Raw genomic sequence first — 24,700 nt, 5'->3', positions numbered from 1 at the left:
AGTGGTCGACCATATATGAAAATAGAACGGACCCACAACCTGCCTAGAAAAACAACCCCTTATCTACAAAAACCAGCCTAGGAAGCCAGCCTGACTGCTAGCTGTAGAAACAACCCAAGAAGCGGAACGATAACTACTGTAGCAACTGGCCTGGACTTGATTAATAACTTACAGCTTCCCTAATTTGTATCCCTGCTTTTCAACTTAGGACCAGCCAGAGAAAGCCAGATGTGGCTAACGGATCACATAGGACACCCGGCTTCTCCTCTACCTGCAGCTTCCCCACGCCAACAGCCTCCGACGAGGGCACACCTGAAGCCTTCCCTTTTTTTCCACTATCAACCTTTCCCCTCCTCTGCCTGCCTTTGAGTTTCTGCCAAAATAGAAGTGATAGTGGGGCTGACTGTCTCGTACAGCAAATTCTCAATAAGTTGCTTTACACTTCTCATTTGGTTGGTCATTTATTTCCACATACCAGGAAAAAGGAAATAAACAAAAACAAAGCAGGGGTCTGCCACCGCAGACAGATTAAGGAGCACCATCCTGGGGTCTGCGATCACCTCCAGGGTAGGGTTGGGGAGAGCATCCCGGGCACTCACCGCCCGGTACAGCGGGAGTAAGGTAGTCGCGAGATTCTCCAGACCAGGAATGAGTAGGGGCGGCAGGGAGACGGGTGCGGGGAATGGGCGGGGAGCTTGAGATGCTAGGTTGACTTGCATCCCGCTCTTTCCCGTGTCTGGGTTGCAGAGTCTGCGGCCCCACGGCGTGGGTGGAGCTTCCGCGCACGCTCTCGGCGCACGCGCACTCTCGGCACCGCCCCGTGGAGCGGAGCTGACGTCACGTCCGGCGGACGCCGCGGCTGCTGGGTTTTATCGCCTGGGCGCGGGTGTCCAACCGTCGCCCTCCGCCCGGCAGGCCCTGGGTGGTCGGCAGGTCAGCGCACCGGGCCAGGTTTCCGCTGCCTCCCCGGACCACTTAGTCTGAACCCGGGTGTGGTTTCCATTACTAGAGGTGAAGCATAATAGGGAGAGTGGGACCTGGGGTCTTGGATCAGGGTGTGTTTACTTTTCCCGTCAGGTGGGCGCTGCTGGGCAGCAAGGAAACTTTATTTCCTCCCGGAGGACGCGTTTGCTGTTGCATTGCACTCAGAGGATGGTGTCCTTAGACGGCAGCCACCGAATCGCCTTGCAGCTGTTTGGATGCTGCTTTTAAATAAATCCCACCTTATTTAGTGTTTTAATGCTTTGGAATCCTGCTTTTAAAAAACGTTTGGTCCTAAGAGCTCAGTACCCTGTAGAATTCCTCAATCAAAACGAATTCTATTCTTTCCTGTGCCCGAATCGTCTCAGTGAGTATCTTGTCAATAAGGAAGACCTTGGCTGTCTAGAACTCAACCCTCCCCTAGTCCCTGGGGACACCTCAGAATTTCTAAAACCTGAGGGCTATACTCTTTGTACCGACGCTTTAAGCGTTTGGGGCAGGCAGTGCTATATTTTTTGGAGAATGCATTACATCCATTCTGTTCTTAAAACACAAACCTAATTTGACCTTTTCCTGATGACTTGCCTTCAGTCTACTGAAGGTTATTGTGAAAGAACCAGAGACCAACGAACTTTTTGAGTTGTGATGCCAGATTCTAAGTCGTTATTTTGTCTCCAACTCTGTGACATCACTTGTCAACCGGCTACATTCCTGCCCTTCTTCTGGTTTATAATTTAATGCTTAATCTGTTGTGGGTTCTGAATTTTGACAATTACATTTGATAGAATTGTGTTTAAAGGAAAACTAAGTGAGGAACTTGGGTTTGTGTTTTTTTTTTTCTTTTTTTACTCTTTTTATAACTTAGTTTTTTGTTTTACAAAATGCCCATTTTAGAAAAGACAGCTAAGCCAAAGAAAGAAAATTAAAATCATCTGGAATCCTGCTGCCTAAAGATAACCATTGTTAACATTTCAGAATAGTCTAATTTTAAAAAAAATTTTAAAACAAAACAGTCATCATGTATATTTGGTAATCCCTTTTGCATGACATTTTGTCTGTCTTCCTATTTCAGTAACTTTTTTCTTTGAACATGTATAACGGCTGCAGAATATACCGTTGTGCTAGGTTCTCTCCTAAGTAAAATAGGAGTGCTAAGGCATGAACCTTGTGCCATCTGTTTTAGCAGCTCAGAGGACTTTTGTTTTATATCTTGGTTTTTGGCCAAGGTGCAAAGGTGACGTGATGTTAGGGTTGTGTAAAAGGGAAGGTTTAATACTGAGTCCTATGCAAGGGCAGGCCATTTATCATAGTGTATCAGATTCATGGAAAAGTTGGAGAAAATCATTAAATTTTTCATCAATTCTTCATTTGTTTCTAGGCTCACTTTTTTCTGCTTCCTATTCTGTCTCTCCAAGAATGAAACATGACTGAGGACTCCCAGAGAAACTTCCGTTCAGTATATTATGAAAAAGTGGGGTTTCGTGGAGTTGAAGAAAAGAAATCATTAGAAATTCTCCTAAAAGATGACTGTCTGGGTGAGTTTTATAAGTTAAATTTACCTTATTGGTTCTCAGTCATTCCCAGATCTTCTGAAATTAAATGTTACCTTTAAAGATGTCCAGAGGTATTGGTTACCTGCCATATTTTTTTAGTGATAGGATGGCAGCAGAATGGTATATTTTGGGAGAAGTTAAGGATTTTTCAAGTTTATATTTCACTGAGTCAGAGCCAGACCTTTTTGAAAGGCCTCTTTAGAAGTCAGTAATATTTTTTTCTCTTATTAGACCCACGTATTTTCTTTTCTCAATTTTCAGAGGTGTCATCATAGCTTCTGGGTAAATTTGCAGCAACTCTTGCCATGATTTTCTTTTATGGAAATACTGAAACTGCATTATATATTGACATTTTTATTTCTTCTAAGCCAGTCATAATAAGGTCTGTTCTATCGCTAATTAAAGTAGAATAAACTGAGCCATAGTTAAAAACAGTAGTTTAAATGCATAGAGTGTTTTAAAGTTTCAAAAACATTTCCCACCTGACCTTTGATCCTCACTAGGCAGTCTGTGCTTTAAGTATTATAATTCTCACTTGACAAGTAGGGAAATTGAGGCCCAAGATGGTTGAATGTGGCTTACTGGTGAATGTGGGGATTTGCAGGCTGACTGTGCCACTCACCGGCGATGTAAACTTAGTCAAGTCACTAAACTGCTCTGAGCTTCAGTTTCTGCATCTTTAAAACAACTACCCAACAAGCTTGCGATGTGGATAAATAAGTTCTATAAATATTAACTACTGCTGATGTTATAGTGAATGTAGTAATATATGCAAAATGCATCTCCTACATCGTGAAACACTAATTGTTTTTAAATAGCTAGTTGGAAAAAAAAAATACATAGCTAGTTGGAACACCTGGGCTGGAAGTCAGTCCAGTGTTACCTTTCCTAGATTTGCTGATTGTATAGCAACCTGCCTCTGAAGAGATGTCTTACTATACTTTCGGTTTTCAGACATGAAATGCATCTTTACCTATTGTAATCAGCATGAAAAGCATCTAATCGGTTTTTTTTTTCTTTTTCTTCCTCTAGATATTGAGAAACTTTGTACTTTTAGTCAGAGGTTCCCGCTCCCGTCCATGTACCGTGCATTGGTCTGGAAGGTGCTTCTAGGTATGATTTCCAAGAGTTGGAAGCTTTATCTTCAAACATGTTGAATGATGGGATCATTGGCATCTTATCAGTCAGAAAAAGGAGGATTTCTTTAGGCCTTTTACTGAATACTGGGTCTAACCTCGGGAGCCTGAATCACCACTCACTTTGGAAGCCTGGAAGAAGGTGACCTTCAGAGGCAGTCCACTGCGTGTCACTCTGTGTGTCAGGTGACATTAGAAGAGACAGTGATGCACCTTCCTGAAACAAAGTGTGGGAAGAGCATTGGGCCGGGAAAAAGGAGAACTGGTCTGGGCTTTACTGTCAGCTTGGTAACCTTCCAGAAGATGCCACTAGGCCTCTTTTTTTTTTTTTTTTTTTCTTTCATCTGTAAAATGAGGATATTGAGCTAAATTAACTCCTAGGGTTTAGCTCTTGATTTGTTAGTCTGCGTCTCCCAGCTGTAGAGGTATAACTTCCTAAGGAGTGCTGTCAGAATCAAAAAAGGAATTGAAGAGTTTTTACTTCCTAGAAGCACAAATGAATAACTTCCAGTGAAGAGTGGCCGAAGGAGAAGGAAAAACAGTCTTGCTCAGTTTCTGTGGAAGGAAAAAGTGTATTAGGTGCCGGAAGTGACTGGCAGCGTGCCTTTTGAGCTAAGGATTTTTTTTTCTGTTATTGCTGAGCCTGCTGATGTATAAAATACCCATCCATTAGTACCCTGCTTTTCTTTCTTTAAAAAAAACAAAAGTTAGGATAATCCTGGAATTCCCTTGTGAGGCAGGTATCAATATCCCAATTTTACCGATGGGGAAAAAGACTGAAGCTAAATAATTTGCCTGAGGCCTTATAGCCTGTAAGTGGCAGAGCTGGGATTTGAGCTCAGGTTTGTAGAGCCCATTTGAAGTTAGGCTAGGTTTATAGACCTTGTTTTCTTTGCAAAATGTACTATATTTTCAGGACTTGAAAAATCTGGAGTCCCGAATCTGATTATGTAATGTGGAGCCGGCGAGGGAATGCAAGCCATGCTAGAAAGCACTGTGCGTTGCCTTTTTTGTTGTGCATCTTGACAGCCTTTGTACACTTACTTTTCTAATAGGTCCCCGTGCAGTCACAATATAGAGAATGTGTGAAAACGACCTCAGTTTTTCCCTGAGCATTTTTAGAATCTTAGTGTTTCCAGTGCCCATTCAAAGTAAATGCCTTCCAGGGGTGCCTTTTAGGTGGGAATGTCGATAATATTTATATCTTCTGGGAAAGACTATGTGTCTTATTAACTGATAAGGCCAGTGGATTAGTGTGAGATGGACAGTTGTACTTTGCAGCTGAGTGCCAAGGCCTGTCAGGCTGTTCATCACCTCTCTTTTTCGTGGCTTGCTTTATCAGGTGAGTCTCCCTTGTTTTTGCCGTTAAAGGCACTCGAGGTACTTCCCTGGTGGCGCAGTGGTTAAGAATCCGCCTGCCAATGCAGGGGACACGGGTTCGAGCCCTGGTCCGGGAAGATCCCACATGCTTCAGAGCAACTAAGCCCGTGTGCCACAACTGCTGAGCCCGTGTACCACAGCTACTGAAGCCCGCGTGCCTAGAGCCCGTGCTCTGCAACAAGAGAAGCCACTGCAATGAGAAGCCCACGCACCGCAACGAAGAGTAGCCCCCGCTCACCACAACTAGAGAAAGCCCACGCGTAGCAATGAAGACCCAAGACAGCCATAAATTAATTAATTAATTAATTATTTAAAAACGCACTCGAGATTTAGAGCTGCCACGCTATGTTGGGAGTTTGGTTCCAACATTAACCTCCCACCGTGTTAGTCTTCTGAGCTCATCCAAGTTATGTTTCCCAGAATGTTCTTTAGAATACTGGATCTGTGGTAGTTTGCACCAAAGAGATCCATAGTCAAGTGTACTAGCTAATGACACTTATACTAGGTTAGTATGTGCCATGTACTTTGAGTGTTTTATGTATGTTAATTTGTTTAGTCATCATTACAATTGTGTGAGATGGGTATTCTTCTTCCCATTCTTCAGATGGAGAAGCTAAGGCACAGGAAGATCAAGTAAGTTGCTGAGGGTCACCCAGCCAGTTAACTGTAGAGCTAGACTTCAGACCAAGGAACTTTGACTCTGGAGCTTGGGCTACGATACAGTTTCATGAAGTTTAATGAGGCTGGGGTAAATAAAGGAAGATGTTTTTCTTTATAGCAAAACTTAAAGCCTTAATTTCATTGTCACCACTTCCCAAATCTGTTTGACTCTGGTACCCTTTTTCTCATGAAGACCCTTGGGGCTCATGTTCTGTAGAGAACATTTGGTGAAATGCTTATGCATCCCATTTCCTGCCTCTGGCAGATAAGGAAACAAGTGCCCGGAGAGACATTTGTGAGCATCCTGGTGTTAACACCTCTGGGACTAGTTGACTGAAGGCCCATCCAGTGCTCTTTCCACTGTGTTTTCTCCATGCCATTTGTTTGTATTTAAAAAAATGTGGTTCTTGCCCCAAAGTCTAATGAGTAGACATCATGTTTAAATATATTAATGAGCATAAAATGGCATTGAAATGTAATGTAAGGTCACTTTGGTAGTGAAAATTAGAGATTTTTTTTCCTTCTAAAGAGAGACTTTAGGACTTTGAGCAAGTTTTAGTTGTTGAAGAAAAGGATTTGACCACTTGGTGGTGGTTCTAAGATGAAGGGGGCTGTGTTGTCAGCTACAGCTCCCTTAACAAAATACCACAGACTGGGTGGCTTAAATAACAATTTATATCCTCACAGTTCTGGAGGCTGGGAAGTCCAAGATCAAGGTGCTGGCCGATTTTGTTCCTGGTGAAGTGTCACCTCCTGGTTTGCTGTGTCCTCACACGGCAGAGAGAGAGAAGCCACGCCAGCTCTGGTGGCTCTTCCTTTTCTTAGAAGGGCACTAGCCCTGTTGGATTAGGGCCCCACCTTATGACTTCTTTTAACCTTAATTACCTCCTGAAGGCCCTGTTGCCAAATATAGTCACATTGGGGGTTAGGGCTTCAACATATGAATAGTGGAGGTTGGGGGATGGGAACAATTCCATATTAGGGGCTAAGCACAGCAACTGGAGATAGGCCTTTAGCAGCTAAGGGTGGCCCGAGGCTGACAACTGTAAACTTGAATTAAATCATTATTGTAATTGGTGTGATTTATCTTGAATTTATGTGGCACATTTATTCAAAGGCTTTATGATGTCGTTTCATTTCTCTTTAATATCAATGATGTAATTGCCGTTCGAATATTGATAGTATTTAAAATTTGATTTATAGTGTGAATTTCTAAAAGATAATCTATATGGTAACTAAATATTTGTGTGAGTTCTAGTCTAATTGTGGTAGGCAGCTTCGCACAGGATTCTCTTTCATAGAAGAGGAATTTGGATTGGTGCCTCAGTATTTTGCCCTCTTTTTTTTTCCCCCTGGGTCTCTATAGGCATCTTGCCTCCACACCATGAGTCCCATGCCCAGGTGATGATGTATCGCAAGGAGCAGTACTCCGATGTCCTTCACGCCCTGGAAGTCATTCGCTTTATCAGTGATGCCACACCTCAGGTTGAAGTCTACCTCTACATGCATCGGCTGGAGTCTGGGAAGTTGCCTCGAAGTCCCTCCTTTCCACTGGTCAGTGGTGCTTTTGTTTGACCCTTGGTTCAACTTTAGACTGCTCCATCTGCCAGCCTTTGTTTGCATTATGTTTTACCTTAGAAACTTTCAGTGGCTCTTCTTTGTAGAATAAAAGCAACACATCTTTCCCAGACATTCATAGCCCTGTACATTTTGACCCAGTCTCCCTAATGTTTTAAAATTTTGTTTTGAAGTAATTTCAAAGTTATAGAAAAGTTGCAAGAATACTATCAAGAAATCCCATATACCCTCTATCCCGGTTCCCTAGTCATTAATATTTTACCATGTTTGCTTTGTCATTTTTTCCTATATATGTATACATATTTTTTTTCCAAACCAGTTGAGAATAAGACGTAGACACGGCATCCCATTCTTTCAGATTCCTGCAGTGTATACTTGCTAAAGATGAGAACACTCCCCTAGGTGACCATAGTTCTGTCATCAACACCAAGAAGTTGACATTGATATAGTATTAAATCTAATCTTCAGACTCCATTCCCGTTTGACCAGTTGTCCCAATATTGCCCTTTATCTAAACAATGAAAGTTGTGGTTCAGAACTTATCAAACTTTCAACTACTAGTTTTACCATTTGTTGATGATTTAAAAACTTTTTTTTTCTGTTTTAACTCTTCATTTTAAAATAGTAGAAAAAAGTTGCATAAAGAGTTAAGTGTTCCCATATACCTTCACCTAGCATCCTCAAATGTTACATCTTAATTATACTCTGGTTATTTATCAAAACCAGAAAATTAGCAGTGATACAATACTATGAACTCATCTATAGGTGTTATTGAAATTTTGCTGACTGTCCCACTGATGTTCTTTTTCTGGTCCAGGATCCAATCTGGGATCATGCATTACGTTTACCATGTCTTAGTTGCCTTTAATCTGGAACAGTCCCTCAGTCTTCCTCTGTCTTTCATAACCTTGACAGTTTTGAAGAGTACTGGCCAGTAGAACATTTCTCAATTTGGGTTTGTGTGTTTCCTCATGATTAGAATCTAGTTATGCATTTCTGGCAGGAATTCCACAGAAATATGATACTTATTACTCTTGCTGCTAACTTTGATCACTTGGTTAAGGTGGTGTCTGCCGGGTTTCTTCAAGGTAAGGTTGCTATTTTCCCTTTGTAATTAATAAGTAACTTGTGGGGAGGTACTTTGAGACTGTGTAAATATCAATCCACTGACTCTTGCCTGAAACAGTTTTTACTGTGCTGCTTGCCAAATGGTGATCTTCTAAATCCTTCGTTCCTTCTGCATTTATTAGTTGACTTTTCTGTAAGGAAGAGTTTTCCCTTCTTCCTCATTTATGTATATCAGTATGAATTTATAGATTCCTCTTTTATTCAATGGCCTATAATTCATTACTACCATTATTTTGATGTTAAAATTGTCCCATATTTAGCCAGCAGGAGCCCCTTCAAGCTGACTTGTGTGTCTTTTTGACAAGTTCCCATTTTGAGCACTTTCTTACTTTATGGCGCAAAAAGACATTCCGGGCTCATTTTGTACTTTCCCTACCCCAGGCTTGGAATCAGGCTTTTTTTTTTGGAGTATTATAGTTAGAAACCAAGAACAGGGCGCTAGGTATGCTCATTGTCTGTGGTGTGTCATTGCTTCTAGGCCCTCTCAGCAGACAGCTAGGAAATATACACACACCTATGTGTTTATGTATCTATCTATTTCTATATTAAAGACCCTGAGTTAATGCCAAAGCTGCCAAGTCCTTTCTAATATCCCAAGTTCATTTTAGCCCTCACCCTTTTTATATTTGCAACTTCCTTCTCTGGCAGTTACAGTGAGGCTAATGGAAGCCTCGTCTTACTTGTATTTATTTCTTTGCTCGTTCCTCTGTCTGTCACCACCATGGCCGGCCACCTCTCTGGCCCTGGCCTGCGGGCCGCACAGGCAGGCCTTGTAGTCACTGGCTGCCTCCTTGGCCCTGACCCCTCCTTGGCCTCAGGCCCACAGACTCCAGCCTGCTTTATAGATTTCACCTTTGACAAACTGCTCTCTGGTTACTTGGACTGCTTACTGTTTATAAAGGGAAGAGAGGGGGGAGTGGAGGAGGGCCGGCAAAGTAATGACTATAGCTCTTGGGCTTTGGCTATTTTAATACAACTTGCAATTCGCTCTAAGCATTTTAACTTTTGGCTAAAACAGAGTGAATTGTTCAGAAGAGGGATTTGCCTGCAAACTGTGCTGTTCTGTAATTTTTTTGGTGGCTGTTGCAGATTGCAGTCTGCCAGCACAGCAGTTTGAACTTCAACGTGTTCTTTCTTTTTGAGGTTGCTTTGGGTCCCACGGGCAAATCTTAGGTCGTCCACTTTGATGAAGTTTATCAAGAGAGAACATTCCTGAAAATAGTTGGAACCCTCAAACTTTAAATTTTATTTCCCATTGGCAGAATGCAGTTAGCTGATAGTACTATACAAGTTCCTAAACTGTATATGAAGTTAGGTTAGATTATCCATTAGCTCAAGAGATCTAGATGATAGGTTATCGTTTCCACCTCATCCCCGCTCAGCTTTCCAGGCTTGAGGTCCAGGCACCTGTACTGTGGCCTCAGGCTGACATGCTGTCCGAGTTTTGTTCTGGGCTCAAGTCTCCTTGGTCACCAAGCCCTAGAAGCTGTATTTTCCTTATCTTTTAATGAGACTGTGTGACAGTGCTCGGCACAGGGCTGGGCACATAGAAGCTGACTTCGGCTGGAGGGCGCTGGTCCTCTTAGCTGTGTCTGAGAGTAACTGGGAGCAGCATTGAGGTGCCAGGTTCAGGAGCACCCAGCACAGCGCCCAGGGCCGGGTGGGAGGGAGTCCACGAAAGGAGACTTTCTGCTATTCTTGACATTTTGTAGAATGTTAATAAATGGAAAGGAGGCCTAAAATGCAATACTTCTGTTAAAATAGGTATTTTGATTTTAACTTGGGACTTCTTAGGGGAGTAGAAGGAATCTTTTTAGTTTCTTTTCAGTGTTAAAAATCCTTCAGCTGTTAAATCCTAGATGAAAATGTAAAGCTTTTGGTGTAAGATATGGTGTTAGAAAACAGATTTTTCAAGTGGATTCCAGTTTTTATGAGATTTCTTTTGAAATTTACTTGAGGGTTTGCTTTCATGTTCTGAGTATTGACACAAGGTTTGAGAAATGCCATTCTTCTGAGTCCTAAAATTCTGATTCTAGGGCCATTTTTAGCTTTTCAGGTGCTTAATGATAGAACAAAAATTTAAAGCTGTGTATGAATGCTTTGAAATAAAATGCTTGTTAGTCCTTTTGGGGTCATTTAATGTTTGCACATTATTGACAGATATCTCCAGTTGTTTGCTGTTTATCACTTCTGTTTGAAAGGAATTCTCCTCCAGCGCAGAGAATACTTTTGGGTGTAGAGTCAGCCCTTGCTTAGGGTTTGTGTTGACTCTTTGGCCTTAATGTTAGAAGTTGGAAAATCTCTGAATATTCAGCTTGAAACCTGAGTGTTCAGAAGCAGCGCTGACTCCGATTCCTCTGGTTACTCATCCTCATCTCCCCTTGGTCATCTTTTTAGTGATGGACTGTGTGCTTTTGGTTCCACTTTGATGTATTGCAGGTCCTTCAGAATCTAGGGAGCAAAGCTTCATTATTATTAAAGAATTCTGTATTTCTCTCTTCTACCTGCCTCTTGAGAGTTATTATTATTAATCTTGCAGGAGCCAGAAGATGAAGTATTTCTTGCCGTTGCTAAAGCCATGGAAGAGATGGTGGAAGATGGCATTGACTGTTACTGGCTCACCCGATGCTTTGTGAACCAACTGAATAACAAGTACCGGGATTTTCTACCCCAGCTGGTGAGGGATGATGTTATGGCTATTTTGGGGAGGGCGTGAGCAATGGTAATGGGGGTCCTCAGGAAATGGCCTTTACCTCCTGGTGCTGCTGCAATTATGCGTGGACCCTCTGTGGTGGGAATCGGCAGATGCCTTCTGTAAAAGGCCAGATGGTAAATATTTCCAGCTTGGTGGGCTGGGTGTGTATGTCTCTGTTGCAAGCACACAGCTCTGCTGTTGTCACACAAAATACATAAAAGCATGGTTGTGGCTGGATTTGGCCTCTGCAGGCTGTAGCTTGCCCACCCCCTGCTCTATAGTATTCCTTATCTTGATCCAGAATCCACTGACTTTAGCTAGGATTACCCGTCTGTACTAAGGTTTAAGTTTGGCTGTGTAGAATGGGAAGCCCAAGTAACAGAGGCTTTGTCTTCTGTCACGTAAGCAGAAGTCTGGAGGCAAGGCAGCCCAGGGCTGGTGCCACAGCTGTCATACGGCCAGGGACCCAGGCTCCTGTCCTCCTGTTCTGGCGTTCTCAGGTGTGATCCTTCCTCTCGTGATCACACGACAGATGCTGGAGTGACAGCCATGACATCCCTGTTCCAGGCAGGAAGGAAAGGCAAAGACGAAAGTAAAGGAGGAGAAGTGACAAGCCAGGCCAGCCTGTCTCCCTTTAACAGACTTGCCTTCTGCATGACTATCGGCGGGCAGGACTGTGTCGCCAGGCCGCCCCAGTTTGCAGGGGAGCCTGGGAAGGGTGGTCGGTTCGTTTTAGCCGGGCACATTGTGATCTCACATTAGAGTCGGGACTCTGTTTGTGAGGAAGGCAGCCGGTGGTCTGTACACTCTGACTTGGGAATCCGGAGACCAGCACTTGTATCATCAGCACAAGCCAGGGGTCCTTTGCCATTCTCTTTGCCCAGTGTTTCCCCTCATTTTATAAAAACGAGTCTTTTTTCTTAAGTCATTGAATTGTCTCACTTGGAAATTCTGTTGAAAGCAGTAACCGTGGTACAGGACGCAGGGTCAGGTGCGGGGCGCAGGTCAGCCGAGCCCTGGAGATCCATCCCTGCTCTGTGTCCGTTAGGGTGGTCGGCAAGACTCTTCGGCCCTCAGCTTCCCAGAGCACTGAACAGGAGTGTTTTTTATGTACTTGCATTAAGTAAAATTTGATTTTTAGAATTTTGAAATTTAATTCACTTAATTTCAATAAAAATAAAGCATGGCATTGGAGCATATGTAAATGAAATGTTAGCTGCCTAATTAAATCAAGAGGTCCGAATCATACTGTGATTTAATTAGCTTTTCTTATTATTGGAGTAAATGCAGTAGCATTTTGATAGTTTGTTTAAAAATTCATTATTTTTAATAACACAAGTAACAGATACATTCTCGAAGTATTAAGTAATCCAAATGAATCCAGTGTTGTCATAGACCTGCACCAGCACCTCCCCTCCCCCACTTTCTAAGTCGTAGGCATTGTCATCAGCTTGGTGTGTATTTGTCTAGACTATTTTGTGTGCATTGGAATGGATGGGAATGCGAGTGCCTTCCCATGAACACGTGTGTGTGTGTATGTGTATATGTATATAACATATATATATATATAATTTTTTTTAAAATGTAAGTATTATCATACTGTTCATACGGTCCTACAGTTCTTTTTAAAACAATGTCTGGGAGCTTTTCCATGTCAGTACACATGGGTAGTTTTCAGCCCTGACTTCCTATTAGTACCACCTGTGAGCTCTTAAAAATGACCAAACCAATGAAATCAGAATCTTCAGGGGTGAGGCCCCAGAATTCTACTTTTTTAAAACTCCAAGTGATTCTGAAATGAGGCTAAGATTGAGAGTCGCTCATTTAGAACCACTTTAAAAAATTCTCATAGTATTTTCTGGTAAGAATTTGCCCTAATTTAATGTAAAGGCTCCATGCTGACAGCCCCACTCCGTGTACGTGATGTGTTCCCATGTGTGTATGTGTGCGTGTGTCTCTAAGGGGGGTTACCTATACAACAAATGCTCAGTTGCAAGAGACATATTTAAATTTGTTAACTACCAGGTTACTTACCCAGAAGTTGTACCAATTTCGCTTCCCCCAACAGTTTATGAGATTTCCTGTTTTCCACCCCATTGCCAATACTTGATAGTATCACTCTCTTAAAATTTTGCCAATCTGATAGTGAAATGGTAGCCCATTTTAATTTCCATTGCCTCATTTTTGAGTGAAGTTAAGCAACTTTGGGTATGTTTATTGGTCATCATATTTGTCTACCTTTCTATTTTGTTTCCGTCTTTCCTTTTTTTTTTTTTGGTAAGAATTATTGCTATATGCTGGATATTTATCCTTTGTTAATAAGTTAAATATTTTCTCTGAAAATATTTTCCCTGTTGTGTAAAGATGTAAAGATTTGATACAATTGGATTTATCAGTATTTCTTTTGCTGTTTTGTATCTTAGTTAGAAAGCCCTTTCTAATCCCGAGATTTAAAAACAAGTTTTTAAAAAGCTTCTAACTTTTAAAAATATTTGAACATTTAAAAATTTAGTCCTTTAATTTGTGAAGGACTTACCTTTGTGACTGGTATCAGACGCAGACGTGACTCTGTTCCTTTTGTGGTTAACTGCAACACAGCTTCAGCCAGCACCCCACTGCCCTCTTCCTCCTTGCTCTGGGTAACAGTTTGAGAACATGATTCATGCCAACTAAGACTAAATTTGCTTTACTGATGAATTATTTCATCTTAACACATCTGTTTTTACAGATGAGGAAACTGAAGCACAGAGCAGTTAAGTAACTTGTCCAAGGCCACACAGTTAATAAGTAGTAGAACTACCACTTATACTGTTTGTCAGTTCATTCTTTTTTTTCACAGATTTGTAATGCCACCTTTATCATGTTACTAGGTTTTATGTATATATTTATCTCTTTCTGGGCTCCCTTTTTTTTTTTTTTTTTTTTTCTATCAAGGTATTTGTCTGTTTCCTGGCCAGTACCATATGACTTACTTTAACTTCCTAGCATATTTTGATAGCTGGTAGGGAAATTTTCCTCTTATTGTTCTTTTTCAAAAATGCCTTGAGCTTTTTTTTTTTTTAAAGAAATGAATTTTAGAATTGGCAAGATACTTAATGTCCCCATGTCCCCTGAACCTTAACTTCCCCATCTTCAAAAAAGGGGTTTATTTTCGCATGTACATTATAGTGCCTAGCACATAGTTTTTTATAGTTGCAAATTTTTTTTTAAAGTTCTGAATGTATAAGAAAAGCTAAATTTCCTTTGTGTTGCTGTTTGATTTAGCCATCAAGTGACTTAAACTTTTTTTTTCGTGACTTAAACTTTTAAAGTCAGGTTTTAAAAAAAGTTGTCTTTAGTTAAACTTTGTTTAGTCCAGCTTAAAATTTTTTATTGTTGTATACTAGATCTCTTCTGCCTAGCTTCTTGTTAGTTTCTATAATCTTGTCTGTCATCTTTTCAAATTTTTGTGGTTTTACCAAATTTGTTATCACAAAACATAGGTTGTTTCATAATCCTGGGGAAATGTGCACATGATAGACAGTGACGGGCTTTTGACATCCAAGGAAAAAAATATTTCTGGCGATGACACCTTTATGTTGTAGTGTTCTGGTTTATAGGATTACATCACAGCTTTCCTCTCCATACAAGCTTTTGGAAATTCTCTTTGACGAGGCCTCTGATTGCCAAGGAGAGTAGAGGCCAGCTTCAGTGGTGTGACATGGAAGGTCTCTGTTGTTCTCTTCAGATCAGACTGCCTTTAAGCCATCTCAGTCTTAACTGTGTTTAGTCATTAAAGTGAGTGAGTTTTCTTTCCTTGCCATTGATATAATTTTTAAACGCTGTCCTAAAGAGAGGGTTTTTTTCTTTCTTTCTTTCTTTTTTTTTTTAAAGGGAACGCTATTTATTTATTTAATTTTTTTGGCTGTGTTGGGTCTTCGTTTCTGTGCGAGGGCTTTCTCTAGTTGTGGCAAGCGGGGCCACTCTTCATCGCGGTGCGCGGGCCTCTCATTATCGCGGCCTCTCTTGTTGCGGAGCACAGGCTCCAGACGCGCAGGCTCAGTAGTTGTGGCTCACGGGCCTAGTTGCTCCGCGGCATGTGGGATCTTCCCAGACCAGGGCTTGAACCCGTGTCCCCTGCATTGGCAGGCAGATTCTCAACCACTGTGCCACCAGGGAAGCCGAAGGTTTTTTTTCTTTTAATAAACACTATTAGCAGCCTCTTCCGAAGTTTAATATAAATTCCTCTCAAGGTGGTTAAATCTCTTGTCAGGTTTTGCCTTCTGTTGAGGTATGCTTTATTTCCTTAAAAGTAAGTATATAAGGGTCATGGAAATATTGGAAATAACCTAAATGTTTTACAGTAAAATATAAATAAAATCATCACATCTACCATTTCTACCATTTGCTGTGTCCTAAAAATTTCAGGCAGTATAAATGTCATCTTGCACTAAAAAGAAAAAAAAAGCACACATGGATATGTATTTATATTCACCCTCTTAGATTTAGCAGTAGCATCTGATACACGTTTTTCTTCACCCTGCTTTATTTTTTTTTTAACCTAATATACGCTGGGGATTATGCCATAAGCAGTATATAGAGACATCCCTTATTCCTTTTCACATTTGCATACCACTCCATCCTAATTTATTCAACCCATCCTCCATTGTTGGCTAATTGAGATGTTTCCAGTCTCTTGCTATTATAACAGGTGAATAGTTTTGTGCATGTATCTTTTTGTATATTTGCCAGTATATTTGGGGGATAGATTTCCTAGGAATGAATTGACTAGATCGAGGGGTAAAGGCATATGTTACTTAGCTAGGTTTTTTTTCAAATTCCTCTTTGTAGAGCTCATGCCCTTCTGCATCCTCATGATCAACAGATGAGAACACCAGTTTCCCTGTAGCCTTGCCAGCCTGGTGTGTGTTGTTGCCAGCATGATAGGTGAGAAAGGGTACCTCACTGTAGTTTCAGGTTGCATTTCTTTTATTATAGCCAGGTTGAGCATCTTTTCATATGGGTTAGAGCCATGTGCATTTTTTCCTATAGAGGTTTTGGCATTTTCCTTTTTTAGAAGCTCTCTTTATTTAGGGATATTTATCCTTTAAGCTGGACCAGATATTAATACGTGGCCCTCTTTGCCTGGCCAAGTCCTGTCCCTTCTTCGTGGGCCAGGTCAAACGTCAGCTCTCCTGGGAAACTCTTTCTGGCTTCTTAAGTATGGGTTAGGATTCCCACCTGGATGTGCCCATTGTCTCTGCTTATTCCCATCATATCATCCCTGCCCTCAAGGGGCTTCCAGCCTGGTTGAGAGAGCTGCAAAGAGCTAACTGTAACACACTGTAATAAAGCTATCTTACCTTTTACTCCCTTCCCTATATATGTAGCACAGTGTCTGGCTACGGTGGACATTGTAAGGGTTATGAATTGCCTCTTTGGCAGAAGTACAGTGGTGCAGATATTTAGTAAAAAAAAAAAAAAAAAAAAAAATTGCATTTGGCCAGGTGATATGGGATCTGGTTGTGCCCTTCTGGATAGAGAGTACAGACTTGAGGGTTTGACCTTAGGATCCGTGCTTTGCCAGAGAACCCTATAAATACAGCAAACCTGTCTGGGAGCCAGCTTTGTTAGCTCCCAGTCTTCTAGTGTTGGCTGCTGTGTAACCTTACATGGGAGAGGCTGCCAGATGGAACCCCGGAGCATTTTCCCCCTGTGTTATTCCTGTACCTCCCCGGAATTCTTGTGCACATCTTGCTGGGGACAGAGCTCCTCCTCAGGACGTCCCTGTTGTCTGACCCTCCCTGCCAAGTGCAGAGTGCACTCCACGTGGGTCAGCGTAGGTGGCATCAGTGACTGCTGGGCCCTTTTCATCTCCATTCTTCCTAGTTCCCTGTCCCCCGCTTTAGTCCCGTTCTGTTTCTTTGGTCTTGCCCTTGTCCTTTCCCTGAACGTATAACCTACTGCCCTAGAGCAGCCAGAACGCGGGCCTTTCTTAGCTCCCCAGAGCAACTGAATTTTGCTTGGGACTTTTGTCTTAGGTTGTTGAATCTGGCTAGCACAATTAGGACTAACTAGGGTGACTAACTGTTCCTTTTAGCCCGGGACTGTCCCAGGAAACCCCTTAGTCCTGGACGGTTGGTTGCTCTGGTTAGTGCTGACCTGGGAAACTGCTGCCTCACCAGTGACTTAAATGAGTCTGAAGCTTTGTTTTCTAGCGTTTCCTGTGTTCAGCATGTACACCTTTTCATCACAGCCTGTAAGATCAGGTAACATTATGTCACAGGAACTGAGTAATCTCTTCCTGTTTAATCATTAGCCAAAGGCTTTTGAACAATACTTGAACCTGGAAGATAGCCGACTGCTGAGTCATCTGAAGACGAGTTCTGCAGTGTCCAAACTTCCCTATGATCTCTGGTTCAAGAGGTGCTTCGCCGGGTGCTTGCCTGAATCCAGCTTACAGAGGCAAGTATTTCTTTCAAATACGGACTGTAGGCTCAGAGGCAGAAAAATCCTGTGTTCTTTTTTTTTTTGTTTTTAATGTGATCATCTTGGAATATAAATTTGCTTTAGAACAATACAATAATTTGATGCTAACTTCTCCAGCAGCAAACATAACAACACATGATTCTGCTTATTATATATACAGTTAGAAACATTAGAAATATCTCATATTAATATAAATATTAAAAATGTTAGAACATACAGTTAGAGAAATTGAAGGCCCTCAGTGTGTTCGATGCTGTTCAGTATTCCCGTACGAAAGAGTCTCCAGGAGTGTATGTGGGCAGGTCCTAGAGAAAATGTTTATTTCTAAAGTAGCTGAAGGCAGTGAGAGACTTGAGACTCAAACTCAACTCTTCCATCAACTTCAGACGTGTTACGGGTATTTCGGTGTCCTGGACCACCCCATCCACAACTTTGCAGTTGAGGAGAAAGGTAAATATACAGAGGACATTACAAGACAATGCATTTGGCATGTATAGAATAATACCAACTGTAAGAGTTTATAGGAGTTATCAGAATAGTTATTTTAGAGTATAACTGACTCCTTAATTAAGGAATTTAAACCACTGGAAAATGAAATTGAATTTATCATTTCATTTGCTGCTTTTGTTGTTCCTTACCACGTAATGACTGTATTAACATTACAAAATGTTAGTAAAATCTAAGCTTTGGTTTAGAACTTTGCTGCCCAAAAATGTCAGTTTTGAAACATTAGGGAATTGGCATACTGGTCAATTCCTAGCAGAGCAAATATTGATACTTTCTAGTGCTTGTTCCTTTTTTCCTTCCACTGCTGATTGTGTCTGAAATAGATTTCAAATGGCTGATCTGTGTTGTTTTCCTTGATGATAATTTCTTCATAGCTCTTCTCTGAAGCTCATGCACTCAGCCCTCTGTATCCGCAGATGCGCATCTGCGGATTCAGCTGATCCTGTGCTGTGTTTATAATTTGTGGTTGGTTGAATCCTTGGATGTGGAATCTGCAGATACAGAAGGCTGACTGTACCACCTCATTTTACACAAGGGACTTTGAGCCTCCACGGATCTTGGTATCCACAGCAAGTGAGTCCTGGAACCAATTCCCTGGGGATACCGAGGGACGCCGGTACTTAAAAGAAAATGTAATTTGATTTAATTTTGAAATTTGAGCTGTTTAGATAAACGTAAACTTCAAACTCGTAATTTGATTATATCTTTATTTTGCAGGGTTTGGGATAAAGTTATAAGTGGATCCTGTAAGATACTAGTTTTTGTAGCTGTGGAAATTCTCTTAACCTTTAAAATAAAAGTAATGGCACTGAACAGTGCAGAGAAGATAACAAAGTTTCTGGAAAACGTAAGTGTACTTTGTTGTATTTTCATTTTGAATCTAGAAAGGAAGTCAGTTTAGCAAGCCAGATTTTTCTATTGCATTAAATTATTTCAGAGACATAGTGTAGTTTTACATCATAAGAAACAATTTTCCCCTGAAAAAGTTTCAAGTTGGTCTGTGGATGGTAGTGCAGTCCTTTGGGGTCAGTGGTCTGAGCAGCAGGTCTCCGTGAGTGTATGCACCTGGGACTGGAGTCGCGTCCCCTGACGTGACCACTAGGAGGCTTGTCAAGAAAAGGAAGAGGTGGGATCTTTACTTGAGGGTGAGTGATCTTTGTTTCTGGAAAAGGAAACCTGATGTTCTGAGGGATTTTGTAAGTCCTTTCATTTCTGTTGCTATCCTTTCATCTCTGTTGCTATCCTTTCATCTCTGTTGCTGTCTCTCTGGTAGAGTCCCAGTTGGATTTGTTAATGTGCTGAAATGTAAACTTAGAGCATGTTGAAAAGGGTCTAAATGAATCTGTTTTTCCCTGTCTTTGTGTCTTAGAATACCCTTAACCAGGCAAAAAGAGGTGGAAGTAAAGAGACTTAGGTGTGAGTGAATTTCACTGCACCCCAAATCTATATATTTTAATCAGTCAATGTGAACAGTGGCCCGGTAAATAAGTACTAAGTGAATGTATGTTGGATCAAAGAACCGTCATCGTTGTAATAATTAGTGGCTCACAGTGCCAGGGCCACTGCTAAGTATTTTTTGTGAATTACCTCATGTAACCCGGTCAAGAGCCCTGTGAATTGCGGCTATCATTTGCCCCATTTTAGAGACGGGGATCTGAACCCAGGGAGCTCAGATGACCTGCCCAGGAGTCCACAAGTAGTGGGCAGTGCAGGGTTCGACCCTAGGCAGTATGACACGACTGCTCCTGTGACCTCAGGTGGCGCGTGAAACAGATCCTGGCAGTAGCCTCCTATGCGATCACTTTCTGAAAAATGGTGAAAACTCCAGTGGAAATGAGATTTGTACCAGAGTGAAAATGAGGGCGATACTGAAGTCGGAAACACACATTTCAGAGACTGGTTTGCTTGTTCACAGATCCCCCAGGACAGCTCGGATGCGATTGTGAGCAAGGCCATCGACTTATGGCACAAACACTGCGGGACCCCGGTCCACTCCGCCTGAACATTCCTGACATTGTGGACAGTCTGCCAGGCCTGCCCAGAGGGCTTTTCTGGGACGTGATCTACTAAACTGATAATAGGGTTCTCACTTTGGTGCTCAAAGTGTAATTGTTTTCCCAGCAAAATTTATTTAAGATACCTGGAGTTGCTGTGTTGTGGAATGGCATCTTCTGATTACACAGAACTACAGAGTTCAACTCTGAATAGCATTTTTAAAAAAATTTATTTTATTGAAGTATATAGGTGATTTACAATGTGTTAATTTCTGCTGTACAGCAAAGTGATTCAGTTATACATATGTATACATTCTTTTTCGTATTCCTTTCCGTTATGGTTTATCACAGGGTATTGAATATAGTCCCCTGTGCTTATACAATAGGAACTTGTTCTGAATAGCATTTTAAAAGGGTTGTTTGAAAATAGCTCCCAGCTTGTAAAGCAGTTGAGTCAGGGTGGGTGGGTGCTTGAGTAAGCAGGGTGTAACCAAGCTTGCCCTGCTCCTCTCTACTCAGCACCAAGCTAGTTACTTTCTAAGGTCTATTTCTGGAATGACGAACAACTTCCTTATGTTGACAGCTCGGATTCGGCTTTTGTTGATACAGTACCTGTTGAAATCTAAGCTGACTTTCTAAATCTTCTGAAACCTAAATCTGCTTTCTGAGACTTTGTCTTGCTAACTAGGTTTAAATAAAGGCCTTACATTTTTTTTTTCTCTTTGTGCCAGTTGGAGTGAAATATTACTGAACAAAATGTGTCTAAGTTTACCTGCTAAGAGAGGACTTGTTGATATTTTGCTGGACTCATGCTTTTTCTTGATGGGACATTAAATGTTGGGTGAGCATCAGGGAGGACTCTGCCACCGGTATAGGAACGGCTGAAAGGGCAGGTTCAGGTTAATAGCTAATGCCCACCCCCCTACCCCCGGCCGTGTCCTCCCCTGCTGGTAACTGTTGGTTCGACAGTTGCAGGCTTTGAGCTGGGCGAGTGAGAACGGGGCCCTTTGTTTGAAACTGATTCATGCAGCTGTCAGACCTGCAGGAGCCCGAGTGGTGAGTTGGATTCTCCACGCCCCCATCCCTCCACCCAAAAAAGAGGAGACGATGGAATTATGGAGCTGTCACTCTGAGAGTCCAGTCCCTGCCTAATGTGTAAAATAGCTGTAGAGAGAGTTCAGAGCGCACGGAGTGGTTGAAACCAGCTGGCACGTGTGTCAAGTAACACATCCAAGAGTGTTTAATTTTTTTTAATCAAAAATACACTCATAAGAAAACTTCTTAAAGCAAACTGTGCTTACAGCTAATACTTTACATTTATCCAGTGATCGCCTCTGCCCTGAAGAACTCTGAATCCAGTAGGGGATGTGAGCAAAAGCGCGCGAGAAGGAGTTCCTGCTGCACTTGTCCGCTACCTAGTGAGTGAACGCGGGGTTTACGTGAAATTCACCCAAGTCATGAGCGCTTTACTTCTATCTAATTTACGAGCCACATACTGTTACAAACCATAAAAGTTTGCACAACTTTTTGGTAAAATAACGATTATAAGGTCAAGTGATGTTAGTGAATCCCAACTCCAGAAAGAAGAAAAGAAGGAGCAGCCTGTCAGCAGGAGGGTGGTCCCCAGGTCGGTGCTCCTGCTGGCTCCCACCCCGGCACTGGGAGAAGCAGGGGCAGGCCTCACAGAGCAGGGGGGAGGCGGGGGGAGAGGGAGGGAGTGCACCTGCGGGGGAGGGGGCTGAAGGGGCTGGAGTTCCGCTTAAAATTCTGGTGAGGGTCCAGATGAGCCACAACGGAAGGCTATTGCCCTACTGCTGCGGGATAGAAAGTTAAATATTCTGCAAGTACAGTATATTCTGTCAAACCCTGTTTGGTAAAACCTTGCCTGCTATAGGGTGTGGGCCTTGGGTCTTCTTGTTTTGTTCTGTCAATCTGATTATCACGGGTTTTCCTTATCAGACGACGACGAAACGGCTCCATCTGGGCGGAATTTAAGGTCCGCTGTAGGGACACAGAGTAGGTGAGGATCCAATTCCATTTCAATATCAGAATTGTATTTTACTGAGAGTGCAGTATTTTGAAGATGTTTCTGCTCACTGCCTGCTGTGAGAAGCACAGCTCCTGATGAAAATAGCCCCACGTTCCCTTTATTCGAGACATTTTGTCCGGATACTGCAGAAACCCAGGGTTTCGGTTGTGGCCAAAACTATGGTGGCTAATATGTGGGGTTCTCCCCCTGCCTTGGAAAACTGGGGTTTAACGTTACTAAGTTGAGTTTCTAGTTCTTCCTTCTTACAGTGTCGCCTTAAACATAGGTGAGAGAAGCTCTAGATCTGAGGGCAGGCAAGGTTGGGGTGGGTGTGTGTGGCTTTTGCCTGATGACAAATCAGACTGACAGATTGTACATACGCAGGCTTGTGTGTGCGTGTCTGAGGCCACTTGAGGAAATGAGGTCAGGGTTCATTAGAATGAAATGCTTTTGTTGTTGTTAATGGAAAGTTTGCCTGAAAACTGTGGGCAACCCTCAAATCACACGATGTGTGGAAAGAGCTCTAAAGGCCTCCATCCTCTTTTGTTCTGGGTGTGAGACATGCCGGCCTCGTTTTGAATTGCTGAAGCATCACCCTGGGCTCCTACCGGGCCCTGTCATGTGGTCATCAGCTCCCCACTGTGACTGGGGGTTTAGTTTTCCTCCCTGAAAGTGCAGCATGTGGAATGAAGTCTGTGCAGATGGGGAGGGTAAAAGTAGAGCATGTGTGCCCAGGACTAGGTCCGAAGACCAATCTCCTGCCCTAAGTGACAGCCTCTGTGAGCAGCGCTGTGAGATTTGAGCAGGAGGGAGGCGGCGTTCTTCAGCCCAGGGCAGCCTCTGGGAGGGGTTAGGGGTGTGGATGGCTGGCAGGGCCTCTGGCTCTGCCTTTTGCATCCTCCAGTGGTCCCAGAGGAGAAGCAGCTTTTGTCTTCAGCTGGGTGTTCTGGGTTTGGAAGGCCTAGAGGCCGCTTTTCTTTTCCTTGACAGGTGAAAAGGTGTCTTTGTAGCAGGAGTTGGGGATCTTTCCTCTGGTGGATGGAACAAAGAGCTGTTTCTCCTTTAGAATCTGTGCCAAGTGAAACTGCTCGTGGCTCCTGGCAGGAGGCCAGATTGAAGAGGCGGGGAGGGGTCGGTGGAGGAAGGGGGCGATGTGAACAGAGGGGGGAGGAACTTTCCTGGAGGCCTGCAGGGCAGGGTGGGGTGCCGGCCCCTCACTGCCTTCCTCACCAGTCACTCCCTTTCCTTTTTGGTCTGCCAGCCTTGCCTTATGGAGGTTAAAAAGTGAGTGGGCAGTTCCTCACTCGGGGCTGGTCTCACTGTAGGGCCACCACCCGGAGGCAGGGTTGGAGAACGTGATCAGAGGACAAGGAAAAAAATCCTTCCAGAAGCTTGTCCCGACCGAGCAGAACTCCCAGTAGAATAGCACAGCAGGCGATCGGGGTTCAGACCTCAAAATCACACCTAAAGCGTAGGGATTACTTTGTAGTTTACCAGGAACTCATACAGAGGTGCTTGGGCCTGCTGGAGCTCACGCTAACCTCTGACCCTCCTGTTTGGTCTCTTTTTGCTCGTCTCCCGTCACCCTTCTTTCCCTAGAGTGTTACCAAGTAGCAACCGGGTACTTGTTGGAAATGTTGGCATCTCTTCCCTGGCCCCCCCACCCTCTGGACTTAACGCCATGAAGGCTTGTGAGGGTGGCAGTGAGGAGGAGAGCTTTGGATGATTCGCTTCTATCAGAAGGCTGTGTCCATGCCCCGGCGGGCCTGCATCCCCACCTCCTCTCTCTCCCCTTTCCATTCTGTGTGGTTCGCTTGTTCTCTTCTTCATTCTCATTCAATCATGAAATAGATTTGAACACACTCCCGTTAATGGCCCAGGTACCGAGTTTAATTGCTAAGTTGTACTTGCCCTGTTGGAGCTTGTAATCATGCAGGGAAGACAGATATTAAACAAGTATGTATTTTGTTTTCTCAGTCTTTAAGAGGACCTCTCACTCCTGAGCTGCCACACAAGGGCGGAGGCAACCTGGGCTTGCCCAGAAGCGCTGGAGGAAAGTTAGTTACTCTGCAGTGCATGGGTCTTTGTCCCCTTCTCTTATTCATGGAAGAGTGACAAAGAGCCTTGGCAGGAGTGGGTGCTGGGGAGGGTCTGAGCCTCTGCGCTGACTCGTTAGTTCTGTGACCCAAGGAGATCACTCAGTCTGCGGCTCAGTTTCCCCATCACCTTCAGGAAGGTGCTAGAATTGCTTACTCCTCAACTTGCTGTGAGTATCAGGTGAGCTTAATGTGAAAGCACTTTAAGAAGTACAGAGCTCTGAGGAATGCTGAACATTTTGAATAGCGTGGTTTGCAAGCGTGTGGCCAGGCTCTGCCTCTGTTTGAATCCGCCCTGTGCTTCAAGGCCTATCTGAAACTTCCCCTTGTTAATTTCCAAGCTGCACGTGCCTTCTCCTGCTTCTGAGCTTCTGTAATGTTTCATGCATAATGGTTCAGGAGTCTTTGGTTTGGTGGTCTCGAACTTTAATTAAACTCCATGTGGTTTCCCTCTAAAAAGCAGGCTTCTTGCGTCCAGGATGTGTCTTGGTCCCT

At 43.0% G+C, this 24,700-nt stretch overlaps 1 protein-coding gene across 4 annotated transcripts; it reads left to right on the top strand.

Annotated features, from left to right (window-relative positions):
- The first annotated feature begins 849 nt into the window (after nucleotides 1–849).
- On the top strand, nucleotides 850–20,774 carry TBC1D7 (TBC1 domain family member 7). 4 transcript variants are annotated; one of them, XM_061194832.1, is made up of 8 exons: nucleotides 850–933; nucleotides 2,360–2,516; nucleotides 3,567–3,647; nucleotides 7,077–7,264; nucleotides 10,956–11,093; nucleotides 17,410–17,555; nucleotides 18,804–18,933; nucleotides 20,002–20,774. In XM_061194832.1, exons 2-8 carry the CDS (start codon nucleotides 2,405–2,407, stop codon nucleotides 20,086–20,088), a joined length of 882 nt encoding a protein of 293 aa, XP_061050815.1. In that variant the 5' UTR covers nucleotides 850–933; nucleotides 2,360–2,404; the 3' UTR covers nucleotides 20,089–20,774. The 4 variants fall into 4 exon arrangements, with proteins under 4 accessions (XP_061050815.1, XP_061050814.1, XP_061050813.1 ...); XM_061194831.1 differs by having other exon boundaries at nucleotides 855–1,011; nucleotides 2,397–2,516; XM_061194830.1 differs by having other exon boundaries at nucleotides 855–1,011.
- Nucleotides 20,775–24,700: the final 3,926 nt, after the last annotated feature.

The sequence above is a fragment of the Eubalaena glacialis genome, chromosome 7, assembly GCF_028564815.1.
Source record: "Eubalaena glacialis isolate mEubGla1 chromosome 7, mEubGla1.1.hap2.+ XY, whole genome shotgun sequence".
Taxonomy (NCBI): domain Eukaryota; kingdom Metazoa; phylum Chordata; class Mammalia; order Artiodactyla; family Balaenidae; genus Eubalaena; species Eubalaena glacialis.
This window is presented reverse-complemented; position numbering and strand designations above follow the sequence as displayed.

What these genes read in the sequence shown, in the direction of transcription:
- TBC1D7 (XM_061194832.1), top strand. Translation starts at nt 2,405, where the DNA reads ATGACTGAGGACTCCCAGAGAAACTTCCGTTCAGTATATTATGAAAAA. An exon ending in GGTCTGGAAGGTGCTTCTAG is followed by an intron (nt 3,648 to 7,076) that starts GTATGATTTCCA and finishes GGGTCTCTATAG; the next exon opens with GCATCTTGCCTCCACACCAT. An exon ending in CCTGAATCCAGCTTACAGAG is followed by an intron (nt 17,556 to 18,803) that starts GCAAGTATTTCT and finishes TTTATTTTGCAG; the next exon opens with GGTTTGGGATAAAGTTATAA.